This window comes from Molossus molossus, unplaced genomic scaffold (genome assembly GCF_014108415.1).
Source record: "Molossus molossus isolate mMolMol1 unplaced genomic scaffold, mMolMol1.p scaffold_m16_p_17, whole genome shotgun sequence".
NCBI lineage: Eukaryota > Metazoa > Chordata > Mammalia > Chiroptera > Molossidae > Molossus > Molossus molossus.
In genome coordinates, this window is record NW_023425352.1 from 21,845,522 (window position 1) to 21,862,741 (window position 17,220).

At 45.5% G+C, this 17,220-nt stretch overlaps 1 protein-coding gene across 2 annotated transcripts in view; it reads right to left on the minus strand.

Annotated features, from left to right (window-relative positions):
* The window catches only part of SUFU (SUFU negative regulator of hedgehog signaling), a 111,453-nt gene extending 100,098 nt beyond the window's left edge, over nucleotides 1-11,355 (minus strand). Inside the window, exons 1-2 of one of the 2 annotated variants that reach the window (XM_036265259.1) lie at nucleotides 11,005-11,201; nucleotides 4,088-4,222 (exon numbers count right to left, since the gene is read on the minus strand). In XM_036265259.1, the coding sequence (XP_036121152.1) occupies nucleotides 4,088-4,222; nucleotides 11,005-11,186 (317 nt within the window). In that variant the 5' untranslated portion in view covers nucleotides 11,187-11,201. Of the gene's footprint in view, nucleotides 1-4,087; nucleotides 4,223-11,004 lie in introns of both variants that reach the window. The other variant, XM_036265260.1, reaches the window with a different exon arrangement.
* Between the last annotated feature and the right edge of the window lie 5,865 nt (nucleotides 11,356-17,220).

Genomic DNA, 17,220 nt, shown 5'->3' on the forward strand with positions numbered 1-17,220 from the left:
CAGGTTGTGGGCCAAATCCCCAGGTGGGAGGCATGTAGGAAGTGGCCGATCAATGTTCTCTCTCATTGATGGTTCTCTCTCTCTCTCTCTCTCTCTCTCTCTCTCTCTCTCTCTCTGCCCCCTTCCTCTCTCTCTCTAAAATCAATAAAGAAAAAAAGTTTAATTGAAAAAAAACATAACACTGCTTTGTTATTTCATGTTAATTTCCACAATTACCTTTAAATTACAGCAAGTGATACTAGTTTCCATATATAATAGTGATTTAACTTTTTAAAATTTATATAAGTTTTTATCTATTTATTTTTTATTTATTTTAATCCTCACCTGAGGATATTTTTCCATTTATCTTCAGATAAGAGTAGGAGGGAGAGGGAGAGAGAGAAACACACAAGGACATGAGAGGGACACGTCAACTGGTTGCCCTTCTGCACAACCCCAACCAGGGCCGAGGACAAACTACAACTGTTATATCAATTTTTAAAATGAGGATTAAAGAGAACATACAGTAGATAATATACTATAGGTGACAAAAATTATGTAGGTGGCACTAGAAGTTTGGGAAACATGGGGCTAAAAGATTTTTAAAGCCTCTCTCAGTCCTAAAAGTGAATATTGGTGTCCGAAAGTGTCAGGTGCATACCTTACTCCAACCCCCTTCTTACAAGATTCCTCTCAAACTTCACCTCTTCCCTGCAGCTTCTTCTGATCCAGCAGCCTGACTAACAGTTATTCGCTCTACTCTGCTTCCAGTGCATGCTCTACATCCATGGATTGTAGCTTTTATTACTCAGTACTATAGCCATCTCTTTAAACTTATTTCCCCTCAAGAACATGAGTGTGAGACAGGAATTATGTTTTGGCATTTTATTCCCAACACATCTATTATGATGTTCTGTATCCACTGCAAAATAGGTGCTTAATGACTATATGCTGAATAAATGAACCAATGCTTCTGGCTTTTCTTTTTACTGAATGAAAAAACAAAAGACAGTGGAAGAAAGACATCGTTGACAGAAATTCACTTTCCAGAATTCCAATTTAACATCTCTTAGCATTTATGCTAGAAGACAAAAGATTCACTTTTCTGACCTCAGCTTCAAGCCCTAAATAAGAACCCATGAATCTATTTCAAAGAGGCCTCACTACATGAAATGTTTGGAAAAAGCAAACTTTTCTCCAAGAAACTTACCAGAATTGAGAAGAGACCAGTCACACCAGCACAAGGCCAATTACAAAGGTACTTTTAACTAAATTCTGCAATATAGACCAGAACAGAGCCAAGAACATCCCACCCATGTCCTTTTAGTGGCAGGATATAATACCAGAAAACACTAGGTTTGAGTGGTGAGGTGAAAGCCCAATGAAGGTCTCACTATTGTCATAAATGACATGAATATCAAAGTGCTTTAGAAATATAGAAATGACACACATGTACAAGGGTACTGTTAAACTAGGAAAAACAGTAAGGAAGACCCTCTTTCAAATTGAGGTTACCCCTTCTGAAATATGGAGCTTTCTCAATTATGTTCTTTATATCATTTTGGGCCTTGGATTCCTACCTGATAAGCAGGTAGACTGTAAGAATCTTTAAGCCATATAGGAAAAAGCATTCTTTTAACTATTATAAATGTGTCAACAAAATGATACAGGGTAGTTGCACTAAATACCTTCTGCAGGTTCTTGTTAAGAGTATAAATTTAGCCCTGGCCGGTTTGGCTCAGCGGTTAGAGCGTCGGCCTGCGGTCCAGAGAGACCCGGGTTCGGTTCCCGCTAAGGGCACGTATCTCGGTTGCAGTTTGTCCCCGGCCCTGGTTGGGTCATGCGGGTGGCAGACACTCGATGTGTCCCTTTCACATCGATGTTTCTCTCTCTCTCTCTCTTCCTCTCTCTCCCTCCCACTCTATCTGAACAAAAAATGAAAAAAATGTCAAGTGAGAACAAAAGAACCTAATAAAATTGTAAAGCATTGGACACAATGATATGAAGGATAGTAAGAAGTAAACAAAGCAAAACAATAAAGACTATTATCATCTTCTTCATCATCGTATCACCATTATCTCCAGAATCAGCCTCTAATGCTGAGGCAGAAAGAGCCCTGGTATTCTATTTTTTCAACCTATTGAAAAAATAGGTTCTTTCTTTCAACCTACACACACTAAGCAGCCACCACCAATACACTAAAAAGATAGTTTAAGAGGCAAAAAATAGCATGAAAGCAAAAAAGAGGATATGATAATAGAAATAGAGCCAACTCTTGATTAATCATGCTAATGAGGGGGAGGAAAGACGGCATTTAAATTGAAGAAAAGAACCTCTCCCTCAAAAGAGTATAGATGAAAACAAATGTTTTTTAAAACTTAGAGAGAGTAGCTTATTAGAGTAGATGATGTAATTGTTTAAGAGGCAACAGATGCCCTGGCCGGTTTGGCTTAACAGTTAGAGTGTCGGTCCACGGACCCGAGAGTCCTGGGTTCAGTTCCCGCTAGAGGCATGTGCCTAAGTTGCGGTTCGTCCCCGTCCCCGGATGGGGTCGTGTGGGTGGTAGCTGGTTAACGTGTCTCTCTCACATCGATGTTTCCCTCTCTCTTCCTCCCTCCTTCCCTCCCGCTCTATCTGAAGATAAATGCAAAAATGTTCTCGGGTGAGGATAAAAAAAAAGAGGCAATAGAGTAGAGCCCTGGCCAGTTTGGCTCAGCGGTTAGAGTGTCAGCCCGCAGACCAAAGAGACCCAGGTTCAGTTCCTGCTAAGGGCATGTACCTGGGTTGCAGTTTGTCCCCAGCCCCGGTTGGGGTCATGTGGGTAGCAGCCAGTCTATGTGTCTCTCTCACATCAATGTTTCTCTCTTTCTCTTCCTCCTTCTCCCTCCCGCTCTATCTGAAGATGAATGCAAAAATGTCCTCAGGTGAGGATTTTAAAAAAAAAGGCAAAAGAGCACAGTCATAAGAGTATGGACTGTGGAGCCAGACTGCCTGCATTAGTATCCTGGTTATACCACTTCCAAGCTGTGTGACCTTAAGCAAGTTATGAGGCAAACATTAGTGCCTATACCGGCATTATACAGTCATGGCGAAAATAAAATTAGTTAATATATATACACACATAAAGTGATTAGAAGAATGCCTGGCTCATAATCAATGCTTAGTAAATGTTAGCTTTTACTATTATTACTATTGTTGTTTTAACTGATTTAATACTAAGTTGATTATGTTTAACTTAACATTAAAATTTGTTTAAATTTGGAGATTATAGAGGGAAATAAGGGAGGCAAGTAAGATTTAAGCTTTTTTTTTTTTGTACTTGCCCCTAGCGGGAACCGAACCTGGGACTCTCTGGTCTGCAGGTCAACGCTCCAACCGCTAAGCCAAAATGGCCAGGGCTAGGATTTAGAAGTATACAGGGCAGCAGGAAGACAGCCCCCGCCCCAGGATAAAAAAATGTGCTGTGGCCCTGACCGGTTTGGCTCAGCAGTTGGAGCATCAGCCTGCAGACCAGAGAGTCCCAGGTTCAGTTCCTGCGAGGCCTAGCAGCTAGGGGCAAGTACCAAAAAAAAAATGTACTCTGGCTAATCTGAGCACAGATAACTGCAGATTAAGAGGAAGCAGATGGATGGAGGGACAGAGATAGACACAGAGGTAGATATTTTTGTGATAAAGCAAACAGAGTAAAATGTTAATGGTAGAATCTAGGTAGTAGGTATATGAGTGTTCAATATAAAATTCTTTCAACTTTGCTTTAAGTTTAAAATTTTTCATAATAAATTAGCAGGGGAAAAAAAAGCAGACTTAAAAGCATCAACACAAGTTCCAGTCATAGCTATGCTGCCTGTCCTCTGAGCTCAAACATCAGAGCAAGCTTGGAAAAACCTGATAATTTTAGAACTCATCAATGACACATTCCTGCAACAGATAAGCAGAGCTCAGGTGCTGACCTGGACCACATTGACACAAGTAGATACAGGCAAAGAATAGAAAAATCAACCCCACAGGGCTATGACATCATTACCCCTGCAAGGAAAAAAACCTCAGAAAAAAAGGCTCAAGGCTAAGAAACAGGCAGGTGAAGGGTGAGCAAGTGGCACACACTCACTCATGAACTCTGTTGTCACCATAGAGATCGCTTAGGCCGAAGCTGATGTAGTGCCAGTGCTCGGGGATGTTGGCAGATGGGCTCCCCACATTCCTGTACATGCTAACATAGTCCAAGGGATCTGGGCCACCCAACCTGCAAAAGACAAAACACAGAAATGTCAGTGTGAGCCTGAAAGCAGACAGTGTGAAGCTAAGAGGTTCTGCCTTACAAACTAAAATGCCCCAAACTGGCCCTGGCCGGTTTGGCTCAGCAGTTAGAGCATTGGCCTTCGGTCCAGAGAGACCGGGGTTCAGTTCCCGCTAAGAGCATGTACCTCGGTTGCGGTTTGTCCCCGGCCCTGGTTGGGTTGTGTGGGTGGCAGCCACTCGATGTGTCCCTTTCACGTTGATGCTTCTCTCTCTCCCTCCCTCCCACTCTATCTGAACAAAAAATGGAAAAACGTCCTCGGATGAGGATTAAAAAAAAAATAAGCCCTGGCCGGTTTGGCTCAGCGGTTAGAGCGTCGGCCTGCGGTCCAGAGAGACCCGGGTTCGGTTCCCGCTAAAGGCACGTGCCTCGGTTGCAGTTTGTCCCCGGCCCTGGTCGGTCGTGCGGGTGGCAGCCACTCGATGTGTTTCTTTCACGTCGATGTTTCTCTTTCTCTCTCTGTTCCTCTCTCTCCCTCCCACTCTACCTGAACAAAAAATGGAAAAATGTCCTCCGGTGAGGATAAAAAAAAATAAGAAAGTTTAAAAAAAAATAAAATAAAATGCCCCAAACAAGAGGTGAAAGATAACTAAAGGGAGGCCACACCTCTCTGGGATAAAACCAAAAGATGGGTGGCTAGAGGCTCCTTTCTCCTATCCCCAACAGGTAGGACCCCTCTTAGAAATAAAACAGACTGGATGGTTGCCTCTTTTGCTTCCTACTGTTTCAAATTACCAATCCTAAATGGGATTCGCAGGGATTATCTCTATTCCATGGTGCCTGTAAATATGGCATGCTTCAAGGCAAGAGGTGCATCAGTCAATCTATTGGCCTTTGTTGAAAGACTATTCTAAGCATTTCCAGTGGGTATTGTTCCTGGAAGCAGAGGCTCAGCTCCACTCTTGCCTCTTAGACATCTAACTCCTGAAAGACTACATTGTGCCCTATGTTAATTAGTTTGTTCTAAACAAACCCAATGCCTCCAGACCCATGCCCACACCCCACAGACCAAAGCTGGTCTTTTTTTTAATCCTTATATAAGGACATACTTCATCAATTTCTAGAGAGAGGGAAAGGGAGACAGACAGAGAAAGAGAAAGAAACCAGGCCTGGGGATCAAACCCAAAACCTAGGCATGTGCTCTGACCAGGAATTGAACCCAAGACCTTTCGGTGTATGGGACAACATACCTACCAACTGAGCCACACTGACCATGGCCCAAAGCTGACCTGTTATCATGCAAGTAACAAAGGCCACACTTAGGCTAACTTAGCTCTGCACAGATAAAGATAACTGTAGAAGCCAGGCTGAGCCCTGTGAGCTCCGGAATCTGGAAGATGATCCCAGGAGACTACCATCTCAAAGATAGAGCTGGGACATTAAATTATCTGGGGCCTCTGAGGACCACACTAAACTTACTGCATAATTCCAACAGAGAGGCAGCTGAGAAAAAGATTCAGTCATTACCTCATTCTGAGGATTTAATTCAATAAGAGTTCTCCTTAGCCCTGGCCAGTTTGGCTCAGTGGTTGAGCGTCGGCCCGCAGACCAGAGAATCATGGGTTCGATTCCCGCTAGGGGCATGTACCACAAAAAAAAAAAAAAAAAGAAAGAAAGAAAGAAAAAAGAGTTCTCTTTAGTAATTAGTGCTCTTTTTTAAAAAATCCTACTTTTCTTCAGAATGGACAATGGGAAACTGGTAGACTTGAGAAACAGACGAAATGAAAACCACCAGTAGAAGTAAGTCTGCATTTAGCCCACAAACACTGCATTTGAGCTGCCTCAGATATCTGACTATTCCACAGAGTGAAAAAACTTTACTGCTCCTGGGACACTCTGAAGGTGTGCACTTTGCAAGTGGGATTGCTAAAGGAACACTAACAACCAAATAAAAACATGTTCGGTGTGATCCCAGCAAGCATGCCAGCACCATGCAATTAAAACACTATTTAAAACCAGTAGATATGGTTTCATCCTTTTTTGCCAGGATATTATTTGCTTTCTGTAAAAATCCTTATTCTCTGCTAGGAAATGCTAAGTTATTTTTATTATTATTATTATTTTTTTTAACCCTCACCCAAGGACATTTTTCCATTTTCTGTTCAGATAGAGTGGGAGGGAGGGAGGGAGAGGAAGAAAGAGAGAGAGAGAAACATCAACATGAAAGGTACACATCAAGTGGCTGCCACCGGCACAACCCAACCAAGGCCAGGGACAAACTGCAACCGAGATATGTGCCCTTAGCGGGAACTGAACCTGGGTCTCTCTGGACCGCAGGCCGATGCTCTAACCGCTGAGCCAAACCAGCCAGGGCGTAATGCCAAGTTATTTATAGAAGTTATTTATTTATTTATTAAGAAAGTAGCTATAGTCCTGGCTAGTTTGGCTCAGCAGTTGAGCGTCGGCCTGCGGTACAGAGAGACCCGGGTTCGGTTCCCGCTAAGGGCATGTACCTCGGTTGCAGTTTGTACCCGGCCCTGGTTGGTCGTGCGGGTGGCAGACACTCGATGTGTCCCTTCGCATCGATGTTTTTTTTCTCTCTCTCTCTCCCTCCCGCTCTATCTGAACAAAAAATGGAAAAATGTCCTCGGGTGAGGATAAAAAAAAAAAGAAAGTAGCTACAGCCTTGGCCGGTTTGGCTCAGAGGTTAGAGCATCGGCCCGAGGACCAATGAGTCGCAGGTTCGATTCTGGTCAAGGGCACCTATCTCAGTTGTGGTTCATCCCTGGCCCTGGTTGGGGTCATGAAGGAGGCAGCTACTTGATGTGTCCCTCTCACATCAATGTTTCTCTCTCTCTCTCATGTCCTCGCTCTCCCTCCCACTCTATCTGAACAAAAAATGGAAAAACTGTCCTCGGGTGAAGATAAAAAAAGAAGAAAGTAGCTACAAACAGCTTAGAATCTCAGTTGAGTGGATTAGGAAAAAGGACAAATCTCCATATCTTTCCTTAACTTGAATTTTGCCAAATCATTTGACTAATTCCACAACAAAATGGATTTAGGACTTGTTGGGGAATGGAGGAAAGAAAAGGGTAGCTATTTCTGAAAGGACCCCATGATAGCTGCAGAGCCCAGGAACAAATGGAAGTGACTACAGGCTCCATGTTGGCTCCAGTGTCTTGCTGCAAATTCCCAGTCCTGCCCCTCCTTCAGCCTTGGTCCACTCAGCAACAAGAGGCAAATTTACATCCACAGTTCCATGCTACATCTGCCACTCCACTGCAACCCTCTTTCTGCCAAGTTTCCCAGGAAGTATTGTACCAAGGAAAGACTTAACCTTAAAACTCAAACTGCATGCAGGGAATGTCCAAGAGTCAGACCAAATGAACCTCATCCCTGAGCACCGAGTTATGTTCTACTTACTCAGAGATCTGATGAGAAGCAGATGACTATGTAGAAATTTTTCATATTTTGCACTTAGAAAAAGATGTTATCCAAGGACCCAAAGCATCCCTCAACTTAATTCCTTGAACACTTGACTTCACTCTCCAGGGCAACTGCAGGACTGGAGTGGTCCCAGAGCACAGGCTCTCCCCCTCTGCTTCTGATCCCTGCTTACTTAAGTCTCAGCTTTCAGCCAGGATGTCCTTGCTGACCAGGGTCCTAGACAAAGAGCCATCCTTCTGTACCAAGAAAAGGAATCCCAAGGTACCTCAGGCCACAGCCAGACCCAGACAGCCCCAGTCAGTCATTCTGCTATGAGAACTGAGGAGGCCTTGCGGAATCCCAAATGTGAGAGAAATCCATGAACTAATTTCAGGATTTTTTTTTTTTTAAGAGAGAGGAAGGGCTGCCCTGGCCAGTTTGGTTCAGCGGTTAGAGCATCCGCCCATGGACCAGAGAGTCCCAGGTTCGGTTCCCGCTAAGGGCATGTACCTCGGTTGTGGTTTGTCCCTAGCCTTGGTTGGGGTCATGTGGGTGGCAGCCACTCAATGTCTCTCTCACACGTCGATGTTTCTCTCTCTCTCTTCCTCCCTCTCTCCTTCCCGCTGTATCTGAAGATAAACGTATAAGTGTCCTTGGGTGAGGATAAAAAAAAAAGAGAGAGAGAGAGGAAGGGCCCTGGCTAGTTTGGTTCAGCAGTTAGAGCGCTGGCCCATGGACCAAAGAGCTGCAGGTTTGACTCCAGTCAAGGATGTGTACCTCAGTTGCAGTTCGGTCCCCAGCCCTGGTCAGGGTAGTAGGGGAGGCAGCCAATCAATGTTTCTCTCCCTCCCTCCCACTCTATCTGAAAGTCAATGGAAAAATATCTTCGGGTGAGGATTTTTTTTAAAAAGAGAGAGAGAAAGGAAGAGGGAGAGAGATAGAAACATCAATGTGAGAGAGAAACATCTATAGGATGCCTCTGCATGTTCCCTACTGGGGATCAAGCCTGAAACCTGGGTATGTGCCCTGACTGGGAATCCATCCAACGGGGACCTCTCAGTCCATGGGATGACATTCAATCCACTGGGCCACACCAGTCAGGCTAATTTCAGGATCTTATTAGTGTAAAATCCTTCAAATCTTAGAAAGAACTAGTAACTGAGCAGTTCTCTCTTATATTTTTCTGCATCTAAGTAGCATTTCTAATTTCACAGAGTTCTATACAATCATCTTTTTTCATCATTACATATTAGTCCATCTCTGAAGATAAGTCCTGCCTGGTTAACAAGCTTGCAGCAGGAAGGAAACAAAAAGTTGCCCAAACCAGTCTTAGTCCTTTGCCTGTGCTTTTTAATACCTTTTACACACAACGCTATCCTTCATGGCCACTTGGTGACAAAAACAGTTGCCCAAGTCTTTGTAGGAATTTCTCCTTACACTCAAATGAGACCTTAACAAACAGCATGGCAGAGCCAGGCCCGCTTTTCTCATGACACAATCTAATAGAGTTCATCACAATACATATTTAAGCATACAAGTGCAATTAGAATGGGGATTAAGTTATCAAGAGCTGCTTTTCATTCAGAAGCTCTCTTCAAAAACTCCTCTCAACCAAAGAACAGTTTGCTTGCCAGAAAGAATTGTACCAGTGGCCACACCTCCTCCTGGCTACCGGACACAGGCAGGGTGCTCCAACATGGTCTTCCCTAAGGAGCAGGTGGCTGGTCCTCCACACTGTCAGCCTCTTCACATGCTCCCATCAACCCAGGGTGCTGGTCTCAGAAGCTACAGAGCCTAGCTTCTGCCATTTCTTTTATCCTCACCCGAGAACATTTTTCCATATTTTGTTCAGATAGAGTGGGAGGGGGAGAAAGAGAGAGAAACATCGACGTGAAAGGGACACATCGAGTGGCTGCCACCCGCACGACCTAACCAGAGCCGGGGACAAACTGCAACCGACGTACGTGCCCTTAGCGGGAACCGAACCCAGGTCTCTCCGGACCGCAGGCTGACGCTCTAACCTCTGAGCCAAATCGGCTAGGGCGCTTCTGCCATTTCTGAAAGAAGTAAGACATTGTCCTGGAGGAGAAAGACTCAATCCCAAAGGGAGAGGTAACCAGAAAAGACATCCACTCACTTGGCCCTTCAGATCTACCTGCCTCTTTGGCCACAGCCCAAACAGCTGCCTAAATAGTCTTTCAGGCCTCAATGAAGGGGCCATCTAACCCAGTGCCTGCAAGAATGTGGTTCTGGACAGATTCAACCAATTTCTCAGTCAACTTTTGGTCCTGAAAAACCATGAAGATAGCCTTTTTCTTTTCCACAGTCCCCATAACTCCAGTTTTGCCCAGAGGCTGCAGGATGAAACAGATTGCAAACAGGAATGGGAAACTAGAAAAGACCAATCCTACCCCAAGGACAGGTCTGATCCTTAACAAAGAGAGCTATTTGAGGGTTACTCTCAGCTTCCCTGAGAAACTGCTGCCTAAATCCTGAAGCTTGTGGCTAGGAAGCTCCTCAACAGCTCACTGCCTTCTTTCCACCGTGTCCAAGTTCCAGGTCTTCAATATTTACTGTGGTCCCCCTTCCATCCTCAGCCATACCATGGATCTCCCTGACCCCTGCCTCTGTTATAGCCAATGTCTTAAAGCAAAGCAGCTGCAGAGCTAGAGGAAGCTCTGCGCGAAAAAGAACTGAGAAGAGTAAGCAGAAAGTTTATCAGGAAAAGTTGTTTCGTGAAACTTCGAACACAAAAGCATTGCACTGATACGATTACTTTCAATAGGAAAGTATCAAAAGGGTGACCTCTTCTCTTCACAGGCACGACACTCACAACTTGCTCCGCTCCTACATCGGAGCCCAGGTCCCCAATCCCGCCTCCACCCAGTCTCGTGCCCTCGGAGCTTCTCCAGCCACACTCCTCCGAAGCCTTCTCAAATGCTCCCCAGGCCCCGCCTCGCCTCCCCCGGTCCCAGCTCAGCCGCACCCCCCTCCTGGCTTGCCCTCGCCCACTAATGACCCCCTATAGGCGCCCCCTCCTTTCACCACGTTTACAGTTCCCTCTCTCCTATCGATTCTCGCTCGACTCCTACACCCCCCCCCAATTCACTCAGTTCTCCTAATCCCAGTTAACCCTTCAACCTCCCCACCCTCGTTAACCCTTCGCTACCCACAGTCTTCGTTAACCCCTTTGTCCCCATTCCCAACCAGAGCCTTAACTCCTTCCCTCGCAGCAGGAAGCCCTCCTTACAAGTGCTTTAACCATTCTCCTTCTCCCCCTCCTCCCCCGCAAATTACTTCGCCCCGGGTGCTTAAACTCTTCCAAGCCCGCCGCGTCGCTCTCCCCGCGGCCCAGGGCATACCAGTACTTCACGATAGCTGTAACCTGGAGCGGATTCGGCTGGTCAGGGTAAAGACGGCGGCACTCTCCGTAGATGGCGTGCAGTCCCGGGGGGAAGAGCGAAGCGAAGGCCGGCGGAGCAGCAGGGCCAGGGGCTGGGGGCGCGGTGGGGCCGGGGGCGCCGCTAGGCCGCAGCTCCGCCATCCCGGCGCGTAAGGCGCTGGGAGGACCCGGGAGGGCGGACGAACCCGAGAGCACTGACACGCCAGCGGGCAGACCCCGTAGGTGCAACTCCCCGAGGCGTTGGGGGCTGCAGCGAGGTCTAAGCTCCGCGCCTGCGCACGGCGAACCGTCCGCCCAGGCCGTCGCCGCCGCAGAGCGGGCCAGAGGGTGCCTCGGGGGCCGCGGGCCGCTCAAGGGGGCGGGGCGCCGGCGCGCCCTATCCCGGAATCCATTGGCTAATGTCCGTGCCACTCACGGAAACGGCGTGACTTGGCAATAGGTCCCGCCTCTCTTTCCCTATGTTGGAAGCTTCCCAAAGCTCTTGGCCTCCCTCTAGTGTTAAGAGGAACCCTAGTTTAAATAGAGAGATGTAGGCATCCTTCTTCTGAGGTGCTAGGGTCCCACGAAAGCACTGGGAAGTTCGTCCACAAAGGACTTGTTACTGGTTTGCTGACACAAATGCTAACAAGGATTTAAACATACATCTGGCAGTATTGATTCATTTGTCATGTGACATTAGTTTTGATAGATTATAAATTTGAATGTTTCCTACATCTTTGAATGTCCATTGACCGTATTGACTGACATACCGCCAAATGCAGACATACCGTCATATGTCAAAATACCTATTTTGGAGTTCTGTCAGAAAGTAACAGAACTAGGTATACTAGAATCAATTTTTATTTTTATTTAATTTTTTTTCTTTATTGATTTTAGAGACAGAGGAAGGGAGAGGGAGGGAGGGAGAGAGAGAAACATCAATGAGAGAGAACATCAATGAGAGAACAACAACATCGATTGGCTGCTTCCTGCCTGCCCACACTGGGGATTGAACCCACAACCTGAGCATGTGCCCTGACTGGGAACCGAACTGGCGACCTCTTGGTGCATAGGTTGATGTTCAACCACTGAGCCACACGGGCCAGGCTAGGATCAATTTTTAAAATGATAATTATTTAGCCCTGGCTGATGTGCTCAGTGGTTAGAGTGTCGGCCTGAGGTCTGGAGAGAGCCGGGTTCAGTTCCAGCTGAGGGCATGTACCTCGGTTGTGGTTTGTTCCTGGCCCTGGTTGGGTCGTGTGGGTGGCGACCACTCCATGTGTCCCTTCCATGTCAATGTTTCTCTCTCTCTCTCTCTCGCTCTCTCTCTCCCTCCCTCCCTCCCTCCCTCCTTCCCACTCTATCTGAACAAAATATCAAAAAATGTCCTCAGGTGAGGATAAAAAATAATAATAAAATAAAATAAAATGATAATTATTTAGCCCAGCCAGTATGGCTCAGTGGATTGATCGCCATCCCATGGACTAGGAGGTCCCCCTTGGATTCCCAGTCAGGGCACATACCAAGGTTTTGGGCTTAATCCCTGGTGGGGTGCATGTAATAGATAGCCGATTCATGTTTCTCTCTCACATGGATGTTTCTATCTCTCTCTCTCCCTTCTTCTCTCTCTAAAAAAATCAATATAAAACATTTAAAGCCCAGCTGGTGTGGCTCAGTGGTTGAGCGTCGACCCATGCACCAAGAGGTCACTGGTTCAATTCCTGGTCAGGGCGCATGCCCAGCTTGTGGGCCTGATCCCCAGTGGGGGGCATGCAGGATGTGGCCAGTCGATATTCTCTCATTGATGGTTCTGTCTCTCTCTCCCTCTCCCTTCCTCTCTTTCTAAAATCAATAAAGAAAAAAAATTTTTTTAACATTTGAAAATAAATAAAAATATATTTAAAACAATAATTATTTAATCAATGTTTTTAGTGATGACAATCTCTTTGTTGTGTTTTAGGCAGATATGTGCAGATTGCCTTGAAGAACACCAGTATTCATTATCTAGCATGGGCCTGCTCTTCCCCATTACCTTGACTCTCTTTCTTAACTGAGAGAATTTTTAATTCCTAAGGCACTGGGTTGGGAATTATTTTCCTGTTTACAATAACTTTTTTTAAAGTACTGCCTTACACTCAATGATCTTTAAGAAATTCCAAGAGACAGGGATAGAAGGGAGTCCTGACTACCAGTGCTATTGACTAAAAGGGTTCCTGCAACCTGAAGCAGGGAGGAAACAACCTAGAGAAAAATGCACTGAGCTCATTTGAAAGCAGTGACACATAACCTCTCTTCACCCCATATTCTCATTTATCAGTGTCAATTCTGTACCAGTAATTCCAAATGCCATTCTTCACACAAATGTTAGCCTATTGCAAAGTTTACACCTATCCAGGAAAAAATGCAAAAAGCAAAGAAAATGTACTTTTTTTTTCCTAAAAGGCAAATTTTATGCAACTTAAATTATTTCCCTTTGTTCTGGGACTATATCCTTCCTTATGTGTATGTATTAAATTTTTTTATTAGAGTGTGATGGTGATAGATACTTATTAATGTCTTATGGACCCAAATAAAAACATAGTAACCTTATTCATCCAGGAGAAGTGATGGGGAGTGGCAGGGCAGATCTGTAAAATCCAAACATCCAGCCCTGGCTGGTTTTGCTCAGTGGTTAGAGCAAAGGTCCACAGACCAACGGGTCAAGAATTCGATTCTTTGTCAAGGGCATGAACCTGGGTTGCAGGTTTGATCACAGGCCCCAGTTGGGGTCGTGCAGGAGACAAACAATCCATGTGTCTCTCTCACATCAATGTTTCTATCTCCCCCCACCCCACCATCCACTCTATCTAACAATCAATGGAAAAAGATCCCCGAGTGAGGATTAACAACAACAAAAAATCTAAACATCCACAAATTACTGACCAATCCAAAGCAAACTTCAGCATGCATTGCAAATCTCTACAAGGGACTACAGATCCAAGCGTGCAATACAATCATCAATCTATGTCCCCTTTGAAACAGAAGGAAAAATAAACAAATGGGACTACATTAAACTAAAAACTTGTTGCACAGCAATGGAAACCATCAATAAAATAAAACGACAATCCACTGAATGGGAGAACACATTCACCAATATATCTGATAAGAGGTTAATCACCAAAATTTATAAAGAATTTATAATACTTGCCCTGGCCAGTTTGGCTCAGCGTTTAGAGCTTCAGGCCGAGGTCCAGAAAGACCCGGGTTCAGATCCCACTAAGGGCACGCATACCTTGGTTGCAGTTTGTCCCCGGTCCCAGTTGGGGTCATGTGGATGGCAGTCAGTCGATATGTCTCTCTCACACCAATGTTTCTCCCTCTCTCTTTCTCCCTCTCTCCCTCTCACTCTATCTAAAGACAAATGCAAAAAAAAAAAAAAAAAGAATTTATAAAACTCAACACCAAAATAAAACAAAACCAATCCAATTGAAAAATGGGCAAAGGACCTAAATAGACAGTTCTCTAAAAGAGTACATACAGATGGCTAATAGACATGAAAAGATGCTCAAGGTCACTAATCATTAGAGAAATGCAAATTAAAATCACAATGAGCCCTGGCCGGTTTGGCTCAGAGGTTAGAGCGTTGGCCTGCAGTCCAGAGAGATCCTGGTTTGATTCCCGCTAAGGGCATATACTTCGGTTGCGGTTTGTCCCTTGCCCTGGTTGGGTCGTGTGGGTGGCAGCCACTCGATGTGTCCCTTTCACGTCGATGTTTCTCCCTCTCTCTCCCTCTCTCTCCCTCCCACTCTGAACAAAAAGTGGAAAAATGTCCTCAGGTGAGGATAAAACAAAACAAAACAAAACACAATGAGCCCTGCCAGGGTGGCTCAGTTGGTTGAGCATCGTCCCATACACCAAAAGGTTGCCAGTTTGATTCCCAGTCAGGGCACATACCTGGGTTGTGGGTTCGATCCCGAGTCAGGGAGTGTATGGAAGGCACTCAATCAATGTTTCTCTATTGCATTGATGTTTCTCTCTCTCCCTCTAAGCATGTCCTCAGGTGAGGATTTAAAAAGAAACAACCAGCCCTGGCCAGTTTGGCTGGGCAGTTACAGCATTGGCCCGCAGACCAGAGAGTCCTGGGTTCGGTTCTCCCTAGGGGCGCATGCCTCAGTTGAGGTTTGTTCCCGACCGCTATTGGGGTCGTGTGGGTGGTGACCATTCGATGTGTCTCTCTCAAGTCGATGTTTCTCTCTCTCTCTCTTCCTCCCTGTCTCCCTCCTGCTCTATCCGAAGATAAATGCAAAAAAAAAAAAAAAAAATGTCCCTGGGTGAGGATAAAAAAAACAAACAAAACAACCACTGCCCTGGCCGGTTTGACTCAGCAGTTAAGAGTGTTAGGCCTCTAACCAATGAGTCGCCGGTTCAGTTCTGATCAAGGGCGTGTACCTCAGTTATGGTTCGTCCCTGGCCCTGGTTGGGGTTGTGCAGGAGGCAACCAGTCAATGTGACTCTCTCACATCAATGTTTGTCTCTCCCTCCCTCCCACTCCATCTGAAGATAAATGGAAAAATATTCTCAGGTGAGGATTTAAAAAAAAAAAAAAAAAAAAAAGACTCACCACAATGAGATATCACCTCACACCTATCAGAATAGCAATCATCAATAAATCAACAAACAACAAGTGTTGGCAAGGGTGTGGAGAAAAGGGAACCTTCATGCACTGTTGGTGGGAATGCAGGTGGTTGGTGCAGTTACTGTGGAAAGCAATATGGAGTTACCTCAAAAATAAAAAATGGAATTTCCTCATGACCCAGCGATTCCACTTCTGGGAATTTATCCAAAAAAATGCAAAACACTAGTTCAAAAGAATATGTGTACCCCTATGTTCATTGCAGCATTATTCACACTAGCCAATATTTGGTAGCAGCCCAAGTGTCCATCAGTAGATGAGTGGATAAAAAAGCTGTGGTACACCCGGCCCGTGTGGCTCAGTGGTTGAGCGTCGACCCATGCACTAAGAGGTCACTGGTTGTTTTAAATATTTGTTCTTTAGCCCTGGCTGATTTGGCTCAGCAGTTAGAGTGTTGGCCCGCGGTCCAGAGAGTCCTGGGCTCGGTTCCCACTAAGGGCACGCACCTCAGTGTCAGTTTGTCCCCGGCCCTGGTAGGGGATGTGTGGGTGGCATCCAGTTGATGTGTCTCTCTCACATCAATGTTTCTCTCTCTCTCTCTTCCTTCCTCTCTCCCTCTCGCTCTATTTGAAGATGAATGCTGCCCTGGCCGGTTTGGCTCAGCGGTTGGAGCGTCGGCCTGCGGTCCAGAGAGACCCGGGTTCGGTTCCTGCTGGGGGCATGTGCCTTGGTTGCAGTTTGTCCCTGGCCCTGGTTGGGTCGTGTGGGTGGCAACCACTCGATGTGTCGCTTTCACGTCGATGTTTCTCTCTCTCTCTCTCCCACTCACTCTATCTGAACAAAATATCGAAAAATGTCCTCGGGTGAGGATAAAAAAAAAAAAGATGAATGCAAAAATGTCCTTGGGTGAGGATAAAAATAAATAAATAAATATTTTTCTTTATTGATTTTAGAGAGAGAGAGGAAGGGAGAGGGAGAGAGAGATAGAAACATCAGTGAGAGAGAACATCGATCGGCCACCACCTGCATGCCCCATACTGGGGATTTGGCCCACAATCTAGGCATGTGCCCTGACTGGTAATCAAACTGGCGACCTCTTGGTGCATGGGTGGATGCTCAACCAATGAGCCACACCAGCCAGGTGTGGGTTGCAGTTTTGATCCCCAGCTCCGATTGGGGTCATGCAGGAGGCAACCAATCAATGTGTTTCTCTCACACGGATGTTCTCTCTCCCTCCCTCTCTTCCACTCTATGTGAAAAATCAATGGAAAAATATCCTAGGGTGATGCTAAAAAAAAATAATAATAAAATAACTTATTTTTAAAAAGAGAAAAGGAAATCTTATTGTTTGTGATAGCATGGGTGGACTTCAAGAGTGTTATGCTAAGTGAAATAAGCCAGTCAGAGAAAGACAAGTACCATATGATTTTACTCATATGTGGAGTCTAATGAATGAAATGAACTAACAAGCAAAATAGAGACAGATTCAGATAGAGAGCAGGCTAACAGCTGGGGGTGGCAAGGGTGAGTGGAAGGATTGAGCAAAAAAGGAAAAAAACTCATGGACACAGACAACACTGTGGT